The sequence below is a fragment of the Heloderma suspectum genome, chromosome 4 (genome assembly GCF_057233095.1).
Source record: "Heloderma suspectum isolate Gila_16-S chromosome 4, 16-S_ref, whole genome shotgun sequence".
Taxonomy (NCBI): Eukaryota; Metazoa; Chordata; class Lepidosauria; order Squamata; family Helodermatidae; genus Heloderma; species Heloderma suspectum.
The window spans coordinates 245507126-245523963 of record NC_139461.1 but is presented as its reverse complement, the minus strand read 5'-3'; the positions used below and the strand labels follow the sequence as shown (position 1 = coordinate 245523963).

At 42.7% G+C, this 16838-nt stretch overlaps 1 protein-coding gene across 2 annotated transcripts in view; it reads right to left on the bottom strand.

Annotated features, from left to right (window-relative positions):
• Positions 1 to 254: 254 nt before the first annotated feature.
• PPARD (peroxisome proliferator activated receptor delta) overlaps positions 255 to 16838 on the bottom strand; it is a 73901-nt gene continuing 57317 nt past the window's right edge. The window contains exons 6-9 of one of the 2 annotated variants that reach the window (XR_014790630.1): positions 13643 to 13845; positions 10562 to 11012; positions 3334 to 6806; positions 1728 to 3250 (exon numbers count right to left, since the gene is read on the bottom strand). Coding sequence is in view for 1 of the 2 variants with exons in the window: in XM_084853089.1 (XP_084709215.1) it covers positions 6559 to 6806; positions 10562 to 11012; positions 13643 to 13845 (902 nt within the window). In the remaining variant the exon portion in view is untranslated. Of the gene's footprint in view, positions 6807 to 10561; positions 11013 to 13642; positions 13846 to 16838 lie in introns of both variants that reach the window. The other variant, XM_084853089.1, reaches the window with a different exon arrangement.

Sequence of the window (16838 nt, the reverse complement as noted above, 5' to 3'; positions counted from 1 at the left end):
AGTACCCTTCTAGAAGTTTGCAACTGAATCATTTGTATCTGTTCTTTGAAACTGATGAAAAGTTACTTTATTAGCATGGGTTGCCAAACTTTAAAAAACAACCATAACCCTTCCCCTAATCACATTTATTGCTGAATCCAGAGGCAGGTGTATTAGGTATATTCAGAACACATTTATGCAGTGAGGTAAAGAACCACTGCCAAGCTAGTTCTATTAAAATTAGACAAAAAGCAAGTCCAATATCTTTACATGCATGAAGATTTACTTTGTTTTCTTTTTAAGCTTTCTGATTAAAAAAGAACCAAAAGCTCAGGGGCAAAAGAATGCTGGAGAACGACATAGAACATTCTTCTGGGGCCGTACAGAACTGTGCAGTACAATCCTCTATGCACGTTACTCAGACATAAGTCCTACTGAGTTCAGTGGGGCTTATTCCCTAATACGTGTGTTCAGGACTGCAGCCTGAATATGCCAAACAACTTGCCTATATGGTACAGTGTTCTTGTTGAATCTTGTGTAGGTATCCACCACATTTACTACTTGTTTTGCACTACATGCCTGTGAACAGGACTCAGCCAGCGAACAGGTTACCAAACCTTGATTCAATACTAGGCAGCCTTGAATACCCTCAGCAGGTACAGAAGACAATAACCCTCATCAATGAAAAACCACATCCCACATCTGGGACTAGGGGTCAGAGATTTTCTGTCACCTCTTTTTTCTAGAAAATGATCACTGCTTATGAACAACTTGTTCAGGGTAGGTGAGTGGCACTATTATGGCTTCTGTTGTGGCTGTTGTACTGGGCTTTAGGCTAGGAATGATATGAAGGCCCAGCACATTGTGGCAGGAAGAGATGGGCATAGAATGGTTTCTACTTGAAGCAGCCACCATCCAATTGTGTGTATTTTCACAGTGTTTGAGATTTAACTGATCTGCAAAAAGATCCTCTGCAAAACTGTAGAGGAACATTTTTTGTTCAGGGTCAGCACGGTTCATAAGGAATATGCCAAAGAAAATCAAATTAGGTCAAGCTGTACCGTGTTTTAGACCAACTTCTCTTACTGAGAAACTCATGCTCAACATGTATATGACGTACTTGGGCATTTATACAGAGACACAGTATAAGCACACTGATGACAGCCAGTTTGTGCAAATGATCTCATCTCTGAACTTGGTGTGCATCTAGCCTGGGTTGGGATTGTGTATATAGGAGCTGGTCCAAACTACATCCACACAAGGAGGCAACAATTGTGGTTACTAGGTTGTTGTCTGGAATGAGGACCACCAAATGATAGTGGTCACCCTCTCCCAAGTCACAGATAGCTGCTTCGCACATACCGTCTGAGCAGGTATACTATGTGTACATACAGTAGGGACCTGCAATCAACAGCATATCTACTCAGCACTTCCACATAGAGAAATATAAATGCATGTATCCACTTTACACCTGAGAGTGCTAGAGTCAAATTGTGTTAACTGCTTGTCTTTGTTTTCCCAAGGGGAGATATTCCATTTGCTTTTTTGACCCAGCATGCTTCTGGATAACCCAAGATTTTTTGCCTAAAGCACTCTTCAGTTCTAATTAGTGTGCAAAAGCTTCCTCCATTATCATATGAAGCCAGAAACAAACTGCAAATAGAGTCCAATACAATGCTTTCAGCCAGAAACATGTTTTCCCTTTAAAAATTATTTTACCATCCAGAATATATTTTGTGAATTGTGATCGGTCTTAATGAAATTATTTATTTTACTGTTTCTGTGAATTTTATAACAGATAGGAAAAGACAGGCCTAAAGAGAGTCTGAAATGCATGGAAATAAGTGCTACATCTTAATAGTTTCTTAAATATTTATTTTGAATTTATTTAAAGTTGTCAGTCACTATTTATATTACTAAAAACACCTAGAGCTTGAACTTCTAGCAAAAATATACATTTCATTTTGAGGATTGCTACAGTATCCCACCCCACACACACAAAAGAGAGAGTGTGCATATTCCTCAAGTTCTGGAACTGTCCAGAACCTCCTGAGGGAGAGCAGGGTGTCAGGCAAAGAGGCCTTCAGGGGTACTGGGTGAAGATGAAGGTCCAAGGCAGGTACTCAAAGCTAAAAACCACAAACCATTATTTTCAGTGATTTGCTCATCTCTGGCTCCTGCTACATAATACTCCAAATCATTTTACTAAGACACATTCCACCAGCCTCACATCAGTCCGGAGAGGTAGAGGTGGAATATCCCAGTTATTCCAATCTGGAAAAAGAGGCACAGCAAAGTCAAGTACCAGCCATTACATCAGTGCAGAGCTGGAAGAAAATTGCAAGGATTGAGCACCTTGCTTCCCCTGCACTAATAAGAAAAAAACAACATTCCAACCAATTACCCATAGTAGCTATCATGTCTAGTGAAAGGAACTATCTTGTGGTCAAAGACTACAAAGAATTCCATAAACAGTATGGATCTGGGAGTGGAGAAAAAAGCAATATGTAATGGGATTTGCAGCTAAAGCAATGATGGTCCCTGCGACTGGAACTGGTAGGAAAAACCATTTGCCAAGTTCCCTGCCAACAGTGACTCTAGGGACCACACACGTGCTCAGAGAGAAATAGCTTGATTCCAAGAATAGTGAGCCTTTGTATTGTATTTGAGACAGGTAACATCCAGAATGGCTCAGATGAGAGCACTCGTAAGATCTTATAACTGTATTTTCAAGAATTATTTTTCTCACTGATTTGCCTAAAGGAAGATTAGTCCAGTATTGCAACACTCTAGGGCAGTGGTCTTCCAACAGGTGAGTCAAGACCCAGGGGCAGCTCGCAGCAGTGCTGCCTCTGCCATTTTGTTGTGTGGGAAGGATGAGCTCCACCCCTTTCCCACTGGGCTAGGTGCATGGGCTCTTGGAAGTAAGTTGCATGTTGCAGGCTCAGGTTACAAGTGGATCCCAGTTCTTGACCAGTTGAAGATCACTGCTGTAAGGTAATCAGCAGATGCTGGGGATCTTCCTTTATCCAGTTCCTTCTTTCAGCCCCACAAGCAGCTACACAAATAGGTCTTGCATTTGCTGTTATGTGTCCACACCGCAAGAGGTAATCTTGCATCAAAAGGACCAAGTGTTGTCTGACAGATTCAAAATAGGAGCTTAGAGATGACACTCTGGCTGCCATCTTACCCCACTGAACTTACTTTTTGGCCTGCTAAAGTATTGGCCTGCAAAAACAATGTTTTACTTGTCTGCTAAGCGGCTAGCAGCCTGCATTTCTGTGTTGACCGCAAAAGGGAAGTTCCCTCCTCCATAGCTAGTACTGAAATGCAAGCTGCTAGCCTTTAGCAGGCTAATTTAAGAAATGGCCCTCTACCACAGAAGAATCTTACAGCCAGTACAGACATCAAGTGGGCTGGTGGAAGAAGAATGGACCAATCTGTCCCTCTGCCAGCCCACTCAGTCTCCCGCATGGAATGCCTGGCTGCCTATGGCTATCAGGTGAGTTGTTAAATATAAGCCTGGTGTGTAAGGATTGCCCTGCAAGAGCAATGAGCCTGCAGAGGTGACAGACTCTGGTTCAGACTGTCTGAACAAGAGCTGCTAGCAAATAAGCCAGGTTATGATCAAGCCCTAGCCAAGTGGGTGCCCAATTCAAATGTTTATGATGGTGATTTTATATTTTTGCTTACTTAATAAGGAAAGCACTTAGGTAAAGGACATCAGGCCTGTGGGAATTGCAGAATTATATGACTTATAGCAATACAAGATGATTTCTACTTGTGGGCCAGGACTGCTGGGTTGCATGGCTTTAAAATATAAACACAGGAAGCTGTCTTATACCTAGTCAGACCACTGGGTCCATTTTGTGTGAACTGGAACCTTTTCACTTTCTCCTATAGTATGGCAACTACCTATCTAAGGTAAACACATCACAGTAATCTTGCCCCAAAGCAATGTAGCTGTCTGTTCACCCAGATTAACTTTAGGCCTTCTTGCCCAGCAAATCTATTCCAGAATTCTCAGAGGAAGAGGCTCTCTTTCTCTCTGTGTCCCACTTGCTGTGGCTTGAGGGGGGGGGACTCAGAGGCCCATGTCCCACTCTCTCAGGTCATCTAGGCACAGAAAGCTACACAGGATGTTGCTGCAGATGGTGTGCTGTATGGGTAGGAACATAAGTCAAGTGCTACAGCCTCAGAGAGAAAGACTGATGTTGTAACTATTCCTTCCCTTCTCCTTGTACAGCCAGTGAAAAGCCAAATTAAAGATAAAGGGTGCAATATGCAGTACACAGACCTCAGGAAGCTGCCTTATACCAGGTCAGACTATTTGTCTATCTAGCCCAGCATCAGCTCCTCTAACTGGCAGTGACTCTCAAGAAGTTCAAGCAGAGGATTTTCATATTGCCTAATATGTGTTCCTTTGAATTGAAGATGCCAGGGTTTGAACATGGGACTGTCTTCATGCAGAGCATATGTTCTACCATTAAGCTATGCTTCTTTCTCAGAGATATTAGGTGTACTTTAAGGGAGAAATTTTTTAAATATTCCTACCTACTAATGTCATGAGGTAAGGTATGGAAAGCTCTTTTAGGGTTCTCTGCACCAAAATGTTGCCATGAAGACTGAATGCTAATGTTGCTCTCTGGAGGCACCAGGAAAACAAGCTGAAAACCTACATGATCTGAGCTGAAATGGTGAGACAACCGGTGAGTTCAAACAATTTTTGCACCACCTGAAAGTCTGTCACCCTATACTTGTACAGTCATTACATTCTGTTAGAATTTTCATGTGCTTTTGACAGTAATTGCCCCACCCCACCCCCACTCCCCAAAAGTACGCACACTATTTGAAAATCTACAGAAACACCCAAACTTGCCTAAGGCCACATAGCAAAAAAAAAAGTACCAGAATTAAAATCTCAAAACCCTTAGGCCACTCTCCAGCATCATACTAATCTAATCTGATATGATTAATGCTGGGGATATATGGGAAGTCACAGATGGAAGAAACCAGACAAGTCACAAAATGTATCATCCATGTCTAGGCAGAATGGCATCACATAGTCCACCCATTCATATGACAACGACCTCCCTGCAACTGGAAATTCTTCTGCACTAACTGGCAAAGAAGACCTATGCTCAGTATGAATTTACAATAGCAAAAGATGTTGGGTGAGATCTCCACAGACAGAAGCAGGACTGACCCAGGAAGATAAAGGAGCTAAGAACATGTTTTAGCCTGATCTAAGTCCCTGGGAAAATAAAATAAATTGTTGGGGCTATCTGGGAAGGAAATGTTGATGGGGAGATGTTGAAATGCTATTTACTTATTCAGTGGTTCTTGCTAACACTTATTACAAAGGTAGGAAAAACAATGGACAAAACCAGCACGGTGTGTGGATGGGCTTGTGGGAAAGGCACAGTTGCAGTTCACATATCAGGAGTCCTCTTTCAGATCTCTTGGGCAGTTTGAGGGAGACCAGGGAAGGGGTAGGGGAGAAGGAACAAAAAACAAAAACAAGCATCACTATCTTCATTAACATCCTTGAATCACCCTGATCTCATAGTTGTCTGTGCTACACTTTTAGCAGCATAATCTACATTACTGTATATCCCCCCAGAGAAGAACACCCTCAAGTGCTAACAATTATGCTTTTTCCCCCCAAACTCCAGAGAGTGTCAAATCTACCTTAGCTCAGATGAAGGAAGCAAGTGGACTTTTGGCAGCTGCCATCCAAGAGCAAAATCCTACTGACACACTGTTTCAGGCCCAACTCCATCATTTGGGAAGCACTGCAGCGGTGCAAGGAACTGGGAAAAAAGCCCATCTCCCTTCAGTAACTTAGCAAGTGTCCATAAAGAGCTTCAACAAATGGCACTGTAGATCACCCCAAAGAGAAAAGAGACTAATGTGGAGGACAGAAGGTACAGTCTTTCATGCAGAAGGCATATCCATTTTTGTGCACTGAGGAGAAGAGCAAAGGCCTTTCCCCTCAAAGAGTCTTCACAAGGAGTGTTTGTACCCTTCATCAAACACTTGGAGGTTTCTTTGGGAAATTTATACAGACATATACACGCCCTTTCTTTGTAACAACCTAGACTGTACAACTTAGGGCCAAGCTAGAGTTCAGAGTGCAATATAAAAATAATATACAACAGATATATGATGTAAGTGCTATTCCTGTACCTGCCAGACATGCTACTGCTTGCTTTAATGGTTTGGACACAATCTGTTTTGTCCAACAGAACAATCCAACCCATGCTTCAAGCGTATTTGCAAGGTGTGTGTAAACACATCAGCTGCTCTGGAGCAGTGTAACAGCTGACCTGAAGCAACAGAGATTTAGCTTATGATGTGCCTTTAAGTTTTGCTTAGTGTATGTTAACGGAAGCCCTGACCTACCACCACATGGTAGATCCAAGTCTTTTACTGTATACCCCTATGTACAGTACACAGCAATCATATAGAAAAGCAATCCCAGTAGAAGGAATGGAAGACACGGGGGATTTCTTTGCTAATGTACAAAGCATTTTGCTGGATTCCATGGCTTTAACCTAACTCATAAATATAGGCTCCTCAGTACATGTCCTTGTAAATTTCCTGCAAGAGTGGGTGCAGAGAAGTTTCTGTCTCTGTCTTTTTTATCTTCTGCACCAGCTGTGCATGCTCAGTCACTAACTGTCGCAAGTCAGCCATTTTCTGCAGCAGCTTAGGGAAGAGGTATTGAGTATCTGGGTGGTTCGCCTGCAGGTGGAACTCAAGGGCCTGGAGGATATTATCTTGAATCTCCTCTACCTGTTTAACGTTCATCAGGCCAGGACGGTCTACAAAGAGAGAGAGAGACCACATTATTTGCTAAACAGTTGCCCTTCTTAACAAGTTTCTTATGAATATTTTGCGTTTTACAAAGAAGAGGTCAGGCTAGCCTGGTCCTCAGTGTGGTATATTTATGTTTGCAGGAACCTTTCTTCATGGAGCATTAATCAATGGAACACCCTGTCTCTTGAACACATACACAAGCACGCCTGAAGTAACACAGTCTGAAAAAATCTTAACCATTTGATGCTGCCAACTGTATAAACTGGCCCAGACCCAGCAGTTGGAAAAACTAGCAGGATTTGAAGAATAAGACACCCATCACTTAAAGTGCTTTTGAGCACTTTACAGTTGTACTTCAACCTTCCTGCCTTTTTGTGTTAGCTGTGAATTGGTGTCTTCTACCTGAAGTACATTTTAGTCTTCCACCCATTATTTTTCTCACAGAGGAATACCCATTTGGATATCCCACCCCCCACCCCCATATTCTAACCTCTCCTTCTTGCACAAAAGCATTCCTTTGATCATTATCAAAGGATAATTGATAATTTATCCCTTATAATACAATTCCTTGTCCTTTGCTATGACTGTGGGAATCGGAGCCATGGCAATCTTTCAAAGCCCCCCTTCTTTAGTCTCTGTTGGAACTGATGAGACTGGGAAAAACTCTTGTTAATCTTTGAGGGTCCCGCCTACCCACTCCTTCAGAAGGGCAGCTATAATCAGCATTCCTAAAATTGTTTCCCCCAACCCCTTCAATTTCATCAGAGAAAGGTGCATCAGTGAAACTGACATGCCCCCTTGCCCCTAATTGGTCAATTTCACCAGGCATGGGAAACATGAAGGAAATGGTGATGAGGCAGGCAACAGCCATTTATCTTGCCTCACTTACTCATGCCCTGATTATAACCAGACAAGACTATTGTGATGTGTTCTACATGAAGCTGTCTTTGAAGACAGTTTGGAAGACAGAGCAGAGTGCAGCAGTTTGGATATTGACAGGGGCTGTTTGTATCCTATCCTGCATCAGCTTCTGCATCAGCTGTAGTGGCCACCTATACACTTCTGAGCCCAAATCAAAATGCTGGTATTGACCTTTAAAGCCCTTAACAGTTTGGGACCAAATTACTTGAAAAATACCTGCCCCCAGATGAACCTGCCAGAGCATTAAGATCAGCTACAAAGGCCCTGCTCATATGCCCACCAGGAAGGGAGGGCAGGCTGCAGACATGAGACACAGGACATTCTCAGCAGTGGCCCCACATTTATGGAACTCCCTCCCATGGAATTGATTTTATTATATATTGTATGCTACCTTGGGGAAATACTGCATTTTGAAAAGCGACCAATACATTTCATTCATAAATAAATAAAATTATATACTGTGAGACGGTCACTAAACACATTGTGAATTGTGGTAAGGTGCATTAACCAAAGTGGGGGAAGATTCCTGATGATTAGCAAAGCATTTGAAAATGTTTGTGTAGTTTCAGCTAAGATTCTTGGCCCTTAGTGTGCAGCCAGGTCACAGCCACCAGACAGCTTGGGAATCTCTGTATACAAAAGCTGATGGGATTTCAAGCATCTTCTCCTCCCAGCTCAGTCTGCATGAGGAGGCAGACGGATGGGACATTTTAAGAGTGAGGCCAGCGGTTTGTTGTCACAACCCATAAAGTAAATGTGTCTTCTTTTAATCCTGCTGTAGATTCCAATCAAACCAGTTCTGCAGCATTTTGGCATGGTTCAACTAAATTGGAACTACCTGATCCTTCTCTCAAAAGAACAATAAATACAGTAACAGTTGTGTGGCTAGTGCTGCATGACATCACTGGTACTAGGTAACACATTTCTCTCTATCCTCCTCATAATTCCCAGAGTAGTTTTCCAACTGTTTTTTTTTTATTCTCATATATAAAGCAGGGAGGGAGGGAGGTAAGGATGAGCACATAGCTGCATAGCTTTAAAAAGGAAAACAGTGTAGTGCAAGTCTATCTACTCTCCTTGTCTTCTATTATCATTTTTAAGCACTCTTTACTGAGCAGAGTTCATCCCTCCTTTTCAGCACTAGCGCCAACATCCTCGTGTGTGTGTGTGTGTGTGTATGTGTGTGTGTAAAGGTGTAAACAGGCTTTTAAAGGAGAACCTGCAGCAAGGTTAGCACCCTTCTTCACTACATTTGTCTGGTTAAGCTATAGAAGCTGAATTGGGGCAGCAATTTCCCCTTTGACAATGGGGAAATTGCTTAGAAAATGTTAAATCTGTATGCACCATGACAGCCAAACTAGATGTTATAACAGGAACATGGGGATCCATACCCCAGCATCTCAGGACATAGTCTTAAGGTGCACAATGTAGCAAACATTGCTGAATGTGATAGCTGCCAACTTGGATGGCTTTAAAAGGGGATTTGACAAGTTCACGGAGGATAAGGCTATCAAGGGCAGTATCCTACACTGCCATTGCGCCTCTGCTAGTTCTGTTGCGGGACCTACTGCTAGCGAAACAGGAAGTAGCGGCTCCTGAAACAATTCCAGAAATGAGCGGTAACGCTTGTTTCCACATTGGCACAGGTCAGCAGAGCTCTCTTCTATGAGTTCCACTGACCTGTTCCATTGTGGAAAAATTTTAGTTTCTGTTGTGCTAGCAGTAGGTTCTGCTGGCGTGCGGGCAGGTTAGGGTAATGCCCACTAAGGGCCAAGAATGACTACTAGACTTGATGGCTATATATTACCTCCAACATTGGAGGCAACATGCCTCTCAATACCAGCTGCTGGGGAACACAAGTGGGAGTGTGCGATTCTCCTTATGTTCTGCTAGTGGCCTTCCCGTAGGCATCTGGTTGACCACTGTGGGAACAGAATGCTGGACTAGATAGGCCTTTGGTCTGATCTAACAAGGCTCTTATATTATTATACGCTTAATCCTCCACTGCAAATGCCCAAGTAGCCTTTGAAGGTTTTCCCCTCCAGCCAGGATCCAGACTAGAAGTGAGCGTAGCTGGAAGAAAAACAGTCCAGGAAATCATTTTCAGGCAAGAACCAGTAGGCAAGAGAAATGTTGTATCCTCCTGCAGGTCTAAGTGCCTGCCCACAACTGTATTCCTCTTAACTCACCATTGGTGGGGTTGGGAAAGTATGTTTGGCAAGATACCATTAATTTCGGTTCTGAGAAAAAAAAAAGGCCTGGGGATAGAGAAGACAGAACAGCAGAAGACAGAAAAGATCAAATAAGAAAATGGACTTTAAAAAGGAGGTAGCAGCAGGTATGCTGAAAGAGAACAAAAAAGTGGGCAGTTGGAAGTGGTTCTCTGGATATCTATGGAATGGGACAGTAACCTAAATCATCCTTGAGAAACAACTTGAGAAAAGGGAAAGCTTGAGAACAGAGATAAGCTTTGGGATTGGGTTGGCATACCCAGGGGGAAAAGGCTGAACACTTAAGATGTGCAGTGCACTCTTGTGCATGTTTACTCTCAAGTTAGTCCCACTGTGTTCAACAAAGCTTAATCCCAGGTAAGTGTGCATGGGAATTGCAGATAAATTTAGTGATCAGATGAATTAGTAGCTGTCATTACCTTTTTCATCAGGCCTGTATTGCTAGTGTAACAATCCCACCCTCAGACAATCATTAACTACCCATAGTCTGGCAGTACATCCTGCATTACCATGGTACTCCTGCCCCCATAAGCAAGCTTTTAGAATGCCTATACTGTTGCTAGCAGCTAACTCCCCCTCCCACCAGCTCAATGGCTACCCAGTCTCACCTCCACACAGGATGATGGCAGCTACAAACAGAGACAAGTCACTGTCATCCAGCTCCAGGGCATTGAACTTCACAGCAAACTCAAATTTGGGCTCCATGATTTCACTGAAGGGCTTGCGCAAGCTGCGCAGGAACTCACGTGTCACAAAGCCATTCCCGTTGGCCACCAGGAGTCCATCCTTGTTCATGATGGAGGCAAGCATGGCAAAGATGGCCTCATGCACCCCATATTTCAGCAGAGTCACCTGGTCATTAAGATAAAGGCTGATGAAGCTAGGGATGCTCTTGGCAAATTCTGTGAGCTCCCGCACAGTCTCCACTGTTGTGCACTGACAGCGATAAAAAACATGGACACCAATCTCCTTGTATGGCGGTATCCCATTTACCAGCTGTTTCCACACTAGACCCTTTTCTGCTTGCCACAGGGTATCCATGTCATGAATCACAAAAGGCTACAAAGAATGAACATACAAAGTTAAGATTCTGTAGTGAGAACTCCAGCCATAGGCTGTACAGAGTAACTGTGCTTATCATCTGTGTCTAGCACTGCTGATCATTCAAAGCCTTCCACCTTTGCACCAATCAACAGAATGCAATACATATAACAGTGAAAATTATAGTTACAGGAGTTTTGTAAATCCAAGAGACACCTCTATCATTTTAGAAGCAACCTAGGTCTATTCCTCATCATCTAATCGTGAAGTTGTTCTCTATCAGTGCTATCTAACCATCCTCAAAATTAAGTGTTTTGAACGGGGTTGTTTTCACACAGAGGGATTTGCAGTGTCAGATATCCTGATATAGTACACCTATTTGTGCAAACTGCGTGAAGACTCTACAAACACCCACCCTGATTTTTGGTTTTCTAAATGGATCAGCAAAGGTAGTACAATCCAAGTATTAGCACCAAACCCACATGCTACTTGATACTTTTATGTACTTTTCCCCTCTTCCACATTAGAGAACTTTGGCTATTGGGCTGTACATCCTGCATTACCATGGTACTCCTGCCCCCATCAGCAAGCTTTGTAAGGAATGAATGAATGCTACATTCACAGGGAGAAGCTGCCACTCAGACTCAGCCCCAATGAAAGTTACTACTGAACCAGCAAACCACTGGCCAACTGGTACTGTCTGAAATATTGTGCAGCATAAGTTTAAAGTGCATCACTAACAACAACAAAAGCAGAACTAAACTGACGGTGCTAAATTGCTGTTGCACAAGCAGTGGGGTTGCTTGTGCGACACAACTGGCAGGGCAGAAGAGAACTGGCAGGGCCAGAAGTGCCCTATTGGATTCTGCCTGCTGCACTCCCAGCCCAAAATGGAAAAATTTGAAATTTTGAAAAACATGTAACAATTGGTTTTGAAACACTTTCAATTTTTAGACTGAGGAGTGAAATACCTTTTACAGCAACGTTTTTAAATAATATTCTTACACAAACAATTTAAATTGCTGCAAATCTCTTCAATCCAAGATTCAAAAGTAATAATGTGAGCAATGATAATAATGCTACTGCATTTAACTCAATTACTAATCAAGCACCGTTCTTGGAACTTGTTATTTGAAAAGTACTTTCAGATGTTGCAGAATATTTTCAAGTATTTGGTACAGGAGTGGAATCTGGGAGCCTGCCAAGCATATTTCTCCAGTAACATAGTGGCAAGGCACAACACAGCCTCTGACTCCTTTTACTTTCTATTTCTAACAGAAGAGTTTCTTCAATTTCAGCATGATAATGCTGAAGTCTACTGTTTCTAAGACAAAATTATAAAACCTACCTTTTGTTTACTACAGTTTCCAACTTTTTTATTTTCAGCCCCACATATATTGCACTGCAGTAGTCTAAACAGAAGGTTAGCATCACTGACTATCTCTGCCCACGAGAAGTACCAGTTGGCGCACCAGCCTAAATTGGCAAAAAGGTGCTGTGAGCCACTGAAGTCACTTCTGCCCCTAGTGACAAAGCTGTGTCAAGGAGCACCCTCAAATTGTGAACCTGATCTTTCAGAGGAAGTGTCACCCCATTCAGAACAGGTGGAACTTCATTAGTCTGAACATCATTCTCTCATACTGGGTTGTTTTAAGCCACTGAAATTAGATATGCATCAAAGTGTTAATATCTAATTTATGTTTTTATTGAAACTTAGGGAACTTTCTCTTAAGTCCTTGAAATTTCATTTCATTTATTACATTTCTATACTGCCCAATAGCCAAAGCTGTCTGGACAGTTTACAAAGATTAAAAACCATTAGAATGCATTATATCACATAAAAACCATTTACATAATAGTGTATAGACAGACAGCACAGACACACATATATCTAAAACAATTTTAAATAATCAACAGTAAGAAAAGTCTGGGACCTTATTAATGTTGTATTGCCAAATGCCTGAGAGAAGAGTCTTAACCTGGTGCCAAAAAGCTAACAACATTGGTACCAGGCATGCCTCATTAGGAGATCATTCCACAATTGGGGGGGCCACCATCAAGAAGGCTCTCTCCCTTGTTGCCACCTTCCAAGCCTCCTTGAGAGGAGGCACCTGGAGGAGGGCCTTAGACTGTAATATTTGTATGGTGGTTCTGTTTTCTTAAATGTATATTTGAGGTTTTGCTTTGTTATATTGTTCGCTTTTATAGTCCCTTGCAAACTGTACATATAAACCAAACTTCTAAATTGTTCATTTCTTTTGGGAAATCACATAGGGCAGATCCTTAAAAAGGAAGGGCAGTGTTTTTCTATGGGAAAAACTCCCTTTCTGGAAATAATGGACTAACTTTCTCTCCTGTTTTGCCTTCAGGATTGAACCCAGGACAAATGTTGATGGCTAACTGCAAAGCAGTAAAGCAACTTGGCTAAGAAAAAAAAAACACATTTGGCTATGCAACCTTTCAAAAACACATGGTGATGTAATCCAGATCATACCAGCTTCTGACCATGAGTGAGACCAAACAGCTGATTAAAATTCTTTGAAATAAGCAAGCCTGTTTTGGCAACTCCTGTGCAGCACTGAATCGTCTGGACTGCCAATGTCAGAGCTTCTGCTCCATTTGGAGGCTTATCAGACTGAGGTACTTACCGGGGTGCTGCTGGCTTTCCCAGTCAGGATACCTCGTGCTTTCTTTTTGGTCATGTTGAAATTTTTCAGGTAGGCATTGTAGATGTGCTTGGAAAAGACTTTCAGGTCAGCCACCTGCTGGTTCTGGCAGCTGATCTCAGTTGCTGTCAATCCCGCCACTAGCTTCCTTTTTTCAGCTTCTGGCATGCGGCCAAAACGAATGGCTGAAGCAGCATAACAAAGCAGGGACAATTAAGAGATCTTGTACTAGAAAGGCCAGGAATGGCTATGTTTACAATTATGTCATCCTATCTTTCTAACTATATATTAATTGAAGATTTTTCATAATATGCACTTACAGACAGAGGAAAAAAAACAGGAAATTTTATTTATTATATTTAACATTTTTCCAAGGAGCTCAAGGAAGTATACATGGTCTCTTCCCCCACTTTTTTATCCTCAAAACCACCCTGTGAGATGGTTAGGCTGAGAGATACTAACTGATTCAGATACTGATTGATTAAACCTGGGTCTCCCCCGTCTAAGTCCAATACTTTAACCATACCCCACACTGGCTCCCAAAGTAATGATTAAATTAAAAATGAACTCAAATTAATCTAAAGATACAAGAAAAAATAGACTGGAGGCAATAGATATTTCCATGTCTTTCTAACGGCATGTCCATATAGGCCTTATTTAAGAGATACAATCCCGAAAGGAAACACGTGCAGGATGCCTCAGCTCAGGAGATTTCCCCCAACCTACAAAGCTGATGGAGATGATTGCTTGAACAGCACTGGCTGTGCAAAGCTGGCTTCCCACAGCAAGCAGGGCCGTGTCCTGTTCAGAAAAAAAATACCTGCCTTTTCCCAGGACACCTGCCACATATCTGGTTGAGTGCTGCAGTGCCCAAGTGAGAGAGGTAGGTAGGCAGATATGCTGAAGTTTATGGCACAGTTGCAGCTAGGCCGTATTGCACCACACACAAATCAACTGTGAGGAAAAGAAGCTGCTGTCTTATACTCTGAGGCACATGCAGCATTTTCCCCTTTATCACCCTACATGCCAGGTGAGGTGATCAATCTTTGATTCACATGCCCTCAGTTCTAATGTCTAGATGTCATGGTAAAATGTTAGGAATGTGACACTAACCCGGTTCGCATGTCATGGCAGCAAATCATGGGTTATTAACACAAGATTCCCAAGATTCCCCTCTACTCAGCACTGGTTAGGCCTCATCTTGAGTACTGTGTCCAGTTCTGGGCACCACACTTGAAGAAGGATGCAGACCAACTGGAGAGGGTTCAGAGGAGGGCAACAAGGATGATCAGGGGACTGGAAACAAAGCCCTATGAGGAGAGACTGAAAGAACTGGGCATGTTTAGCCTTGAGAAGAGAAGACTGGGGGGATATATGATAGTACTTCAAGTACTTGAAAGGTTGCCAGAGAGGTCCAGGATCTCTTCTCGATCATCTCAGAATGCAGGACACAGAATAATGGCTCAAGTTACAGGAAGCCAGATTCCGGCTGAACATCAGGAAAAACTTCTTGACTGTTAGAGCAAAACAACACTGGAACCAATTACCTAGGGAGGTAGTGGGCTCTCCCACACTGGAGGCGTTCAAGATGAAGCTGGACAGCCACTTGTCAGGGATGCTTTGACATGGATTCCTGCACTGAGCAGGGGATTGGACTTGATGGTCTTATAGGCCCCTTCCAACCCTACTGTTCTATGATTCTATGAGGATGCGCACCACATGTGAGCCACTTCTGGTTTCTGTAAACAACCTCCAATCAGCCCAATCAAACGTTGTGACCATGATGTGTGAACCAAGACATTAATCCATGGTTTGTTGCTGGGTTAACTGCTGGGCTGTTTAGCTCCTAAACAACCCATTGATCTGTGTTTGTATGTCACAGTGACAACCTCCGATCGCACTAATCGTAGGTTGTCCACACAATACAGAAGCTGCTCATGTACAGCTTATATCCCCACAAATCACGGGTTAATTAACTCAGGATTTGCCACCGAATGTTGCCGTGACTTGAAAGCAGCCTCAATGAGAAGCTGAACTTTAACTGCCCCTAGGCTTTGGATTGGACTGTCTTTTGATCTGAGGAGGAAAAAAGTCCCATTATGGCTCCCCACCCCATCCCCCAGAAGGGCTATACGACTTCTTGTATTTCAACAAGAAGTTCAGGCGTTTGGTTAATTGAGTAAGTGTTCAGGCTGTTTTTTGCTGTTGCTGTTTAGTTTTATGACTTATTTAAAATTATATCCTGCCATTTTTCTTTCAACTCAAAGCACCACACACAGGGTTCCTAGACAGTCGTTCATCCAGGCACTAATCATACCAAGTTCTGGTTAGCTTCAGCAAGGCTGCTGTAAAATCACTATGTGCCTTTGGACCACACCCTAGACCCTTTATTATTATGATTTAAAACACATATAAAGACATAAAAACATATACTGAATATTCTCTAAAGGCTAAAAAAGAAAACCTAAGAGTCACTGATAAATATCTTCAATGGTGTTTACTCCTTAATACATACTCTGGCTTTCTTCCTACATGTTTGTGAAGACTATTATTGGGCACTATTAGAGCTGTTCTCTCCATTGAGGTGCATGAGCCTTCGTCCATTGTTACTCCCCACTTTACGTCTCCCTCCCCTGTAGGATGCAGTTTAAAGCCCTCCTGATAAAAGTTTTTCATGCTGTGGCCAAACACATTCTTCCCAGCCTTTGTGAGGTGCAACCCGGCCCTTGCCAACAGTCCATCTTCCAGGAAATATAGCCCATGGTCCCAGAATCCAAATCTCTCTCGTCAGCTATGAATGACCTTCATAGCCAGTCATTCACCCAGAGTATTTTTCTTTTCCTTTCTATCCCTCTTCTAACTACTGGGAGGATGGGTGAGAAAACTATCTGAGCCCCAAAGTTTTTGAGTTTCCTTCCCAACGCTTCAAAGTCTGACGCGATTTCTTTGTAGCTCCGCTTGGCGGTATCATTTGTTCCCACATGGATGAGAAGAAAGGGATACCTGTCAGTGGACTTTATGAGTGCAGGCAACCCTTCAGTCACGTCTCTAAACCATCCTCCCGGGAGACAGCATACCTGGCAAGTCCACGGGTCTTTGCGACATACTTGGGTTTCAATCCCATGCAGCAAGGTGTCTCCCACTACTACTACTACTCTTCTCTGCTTGTTGTTGTAGG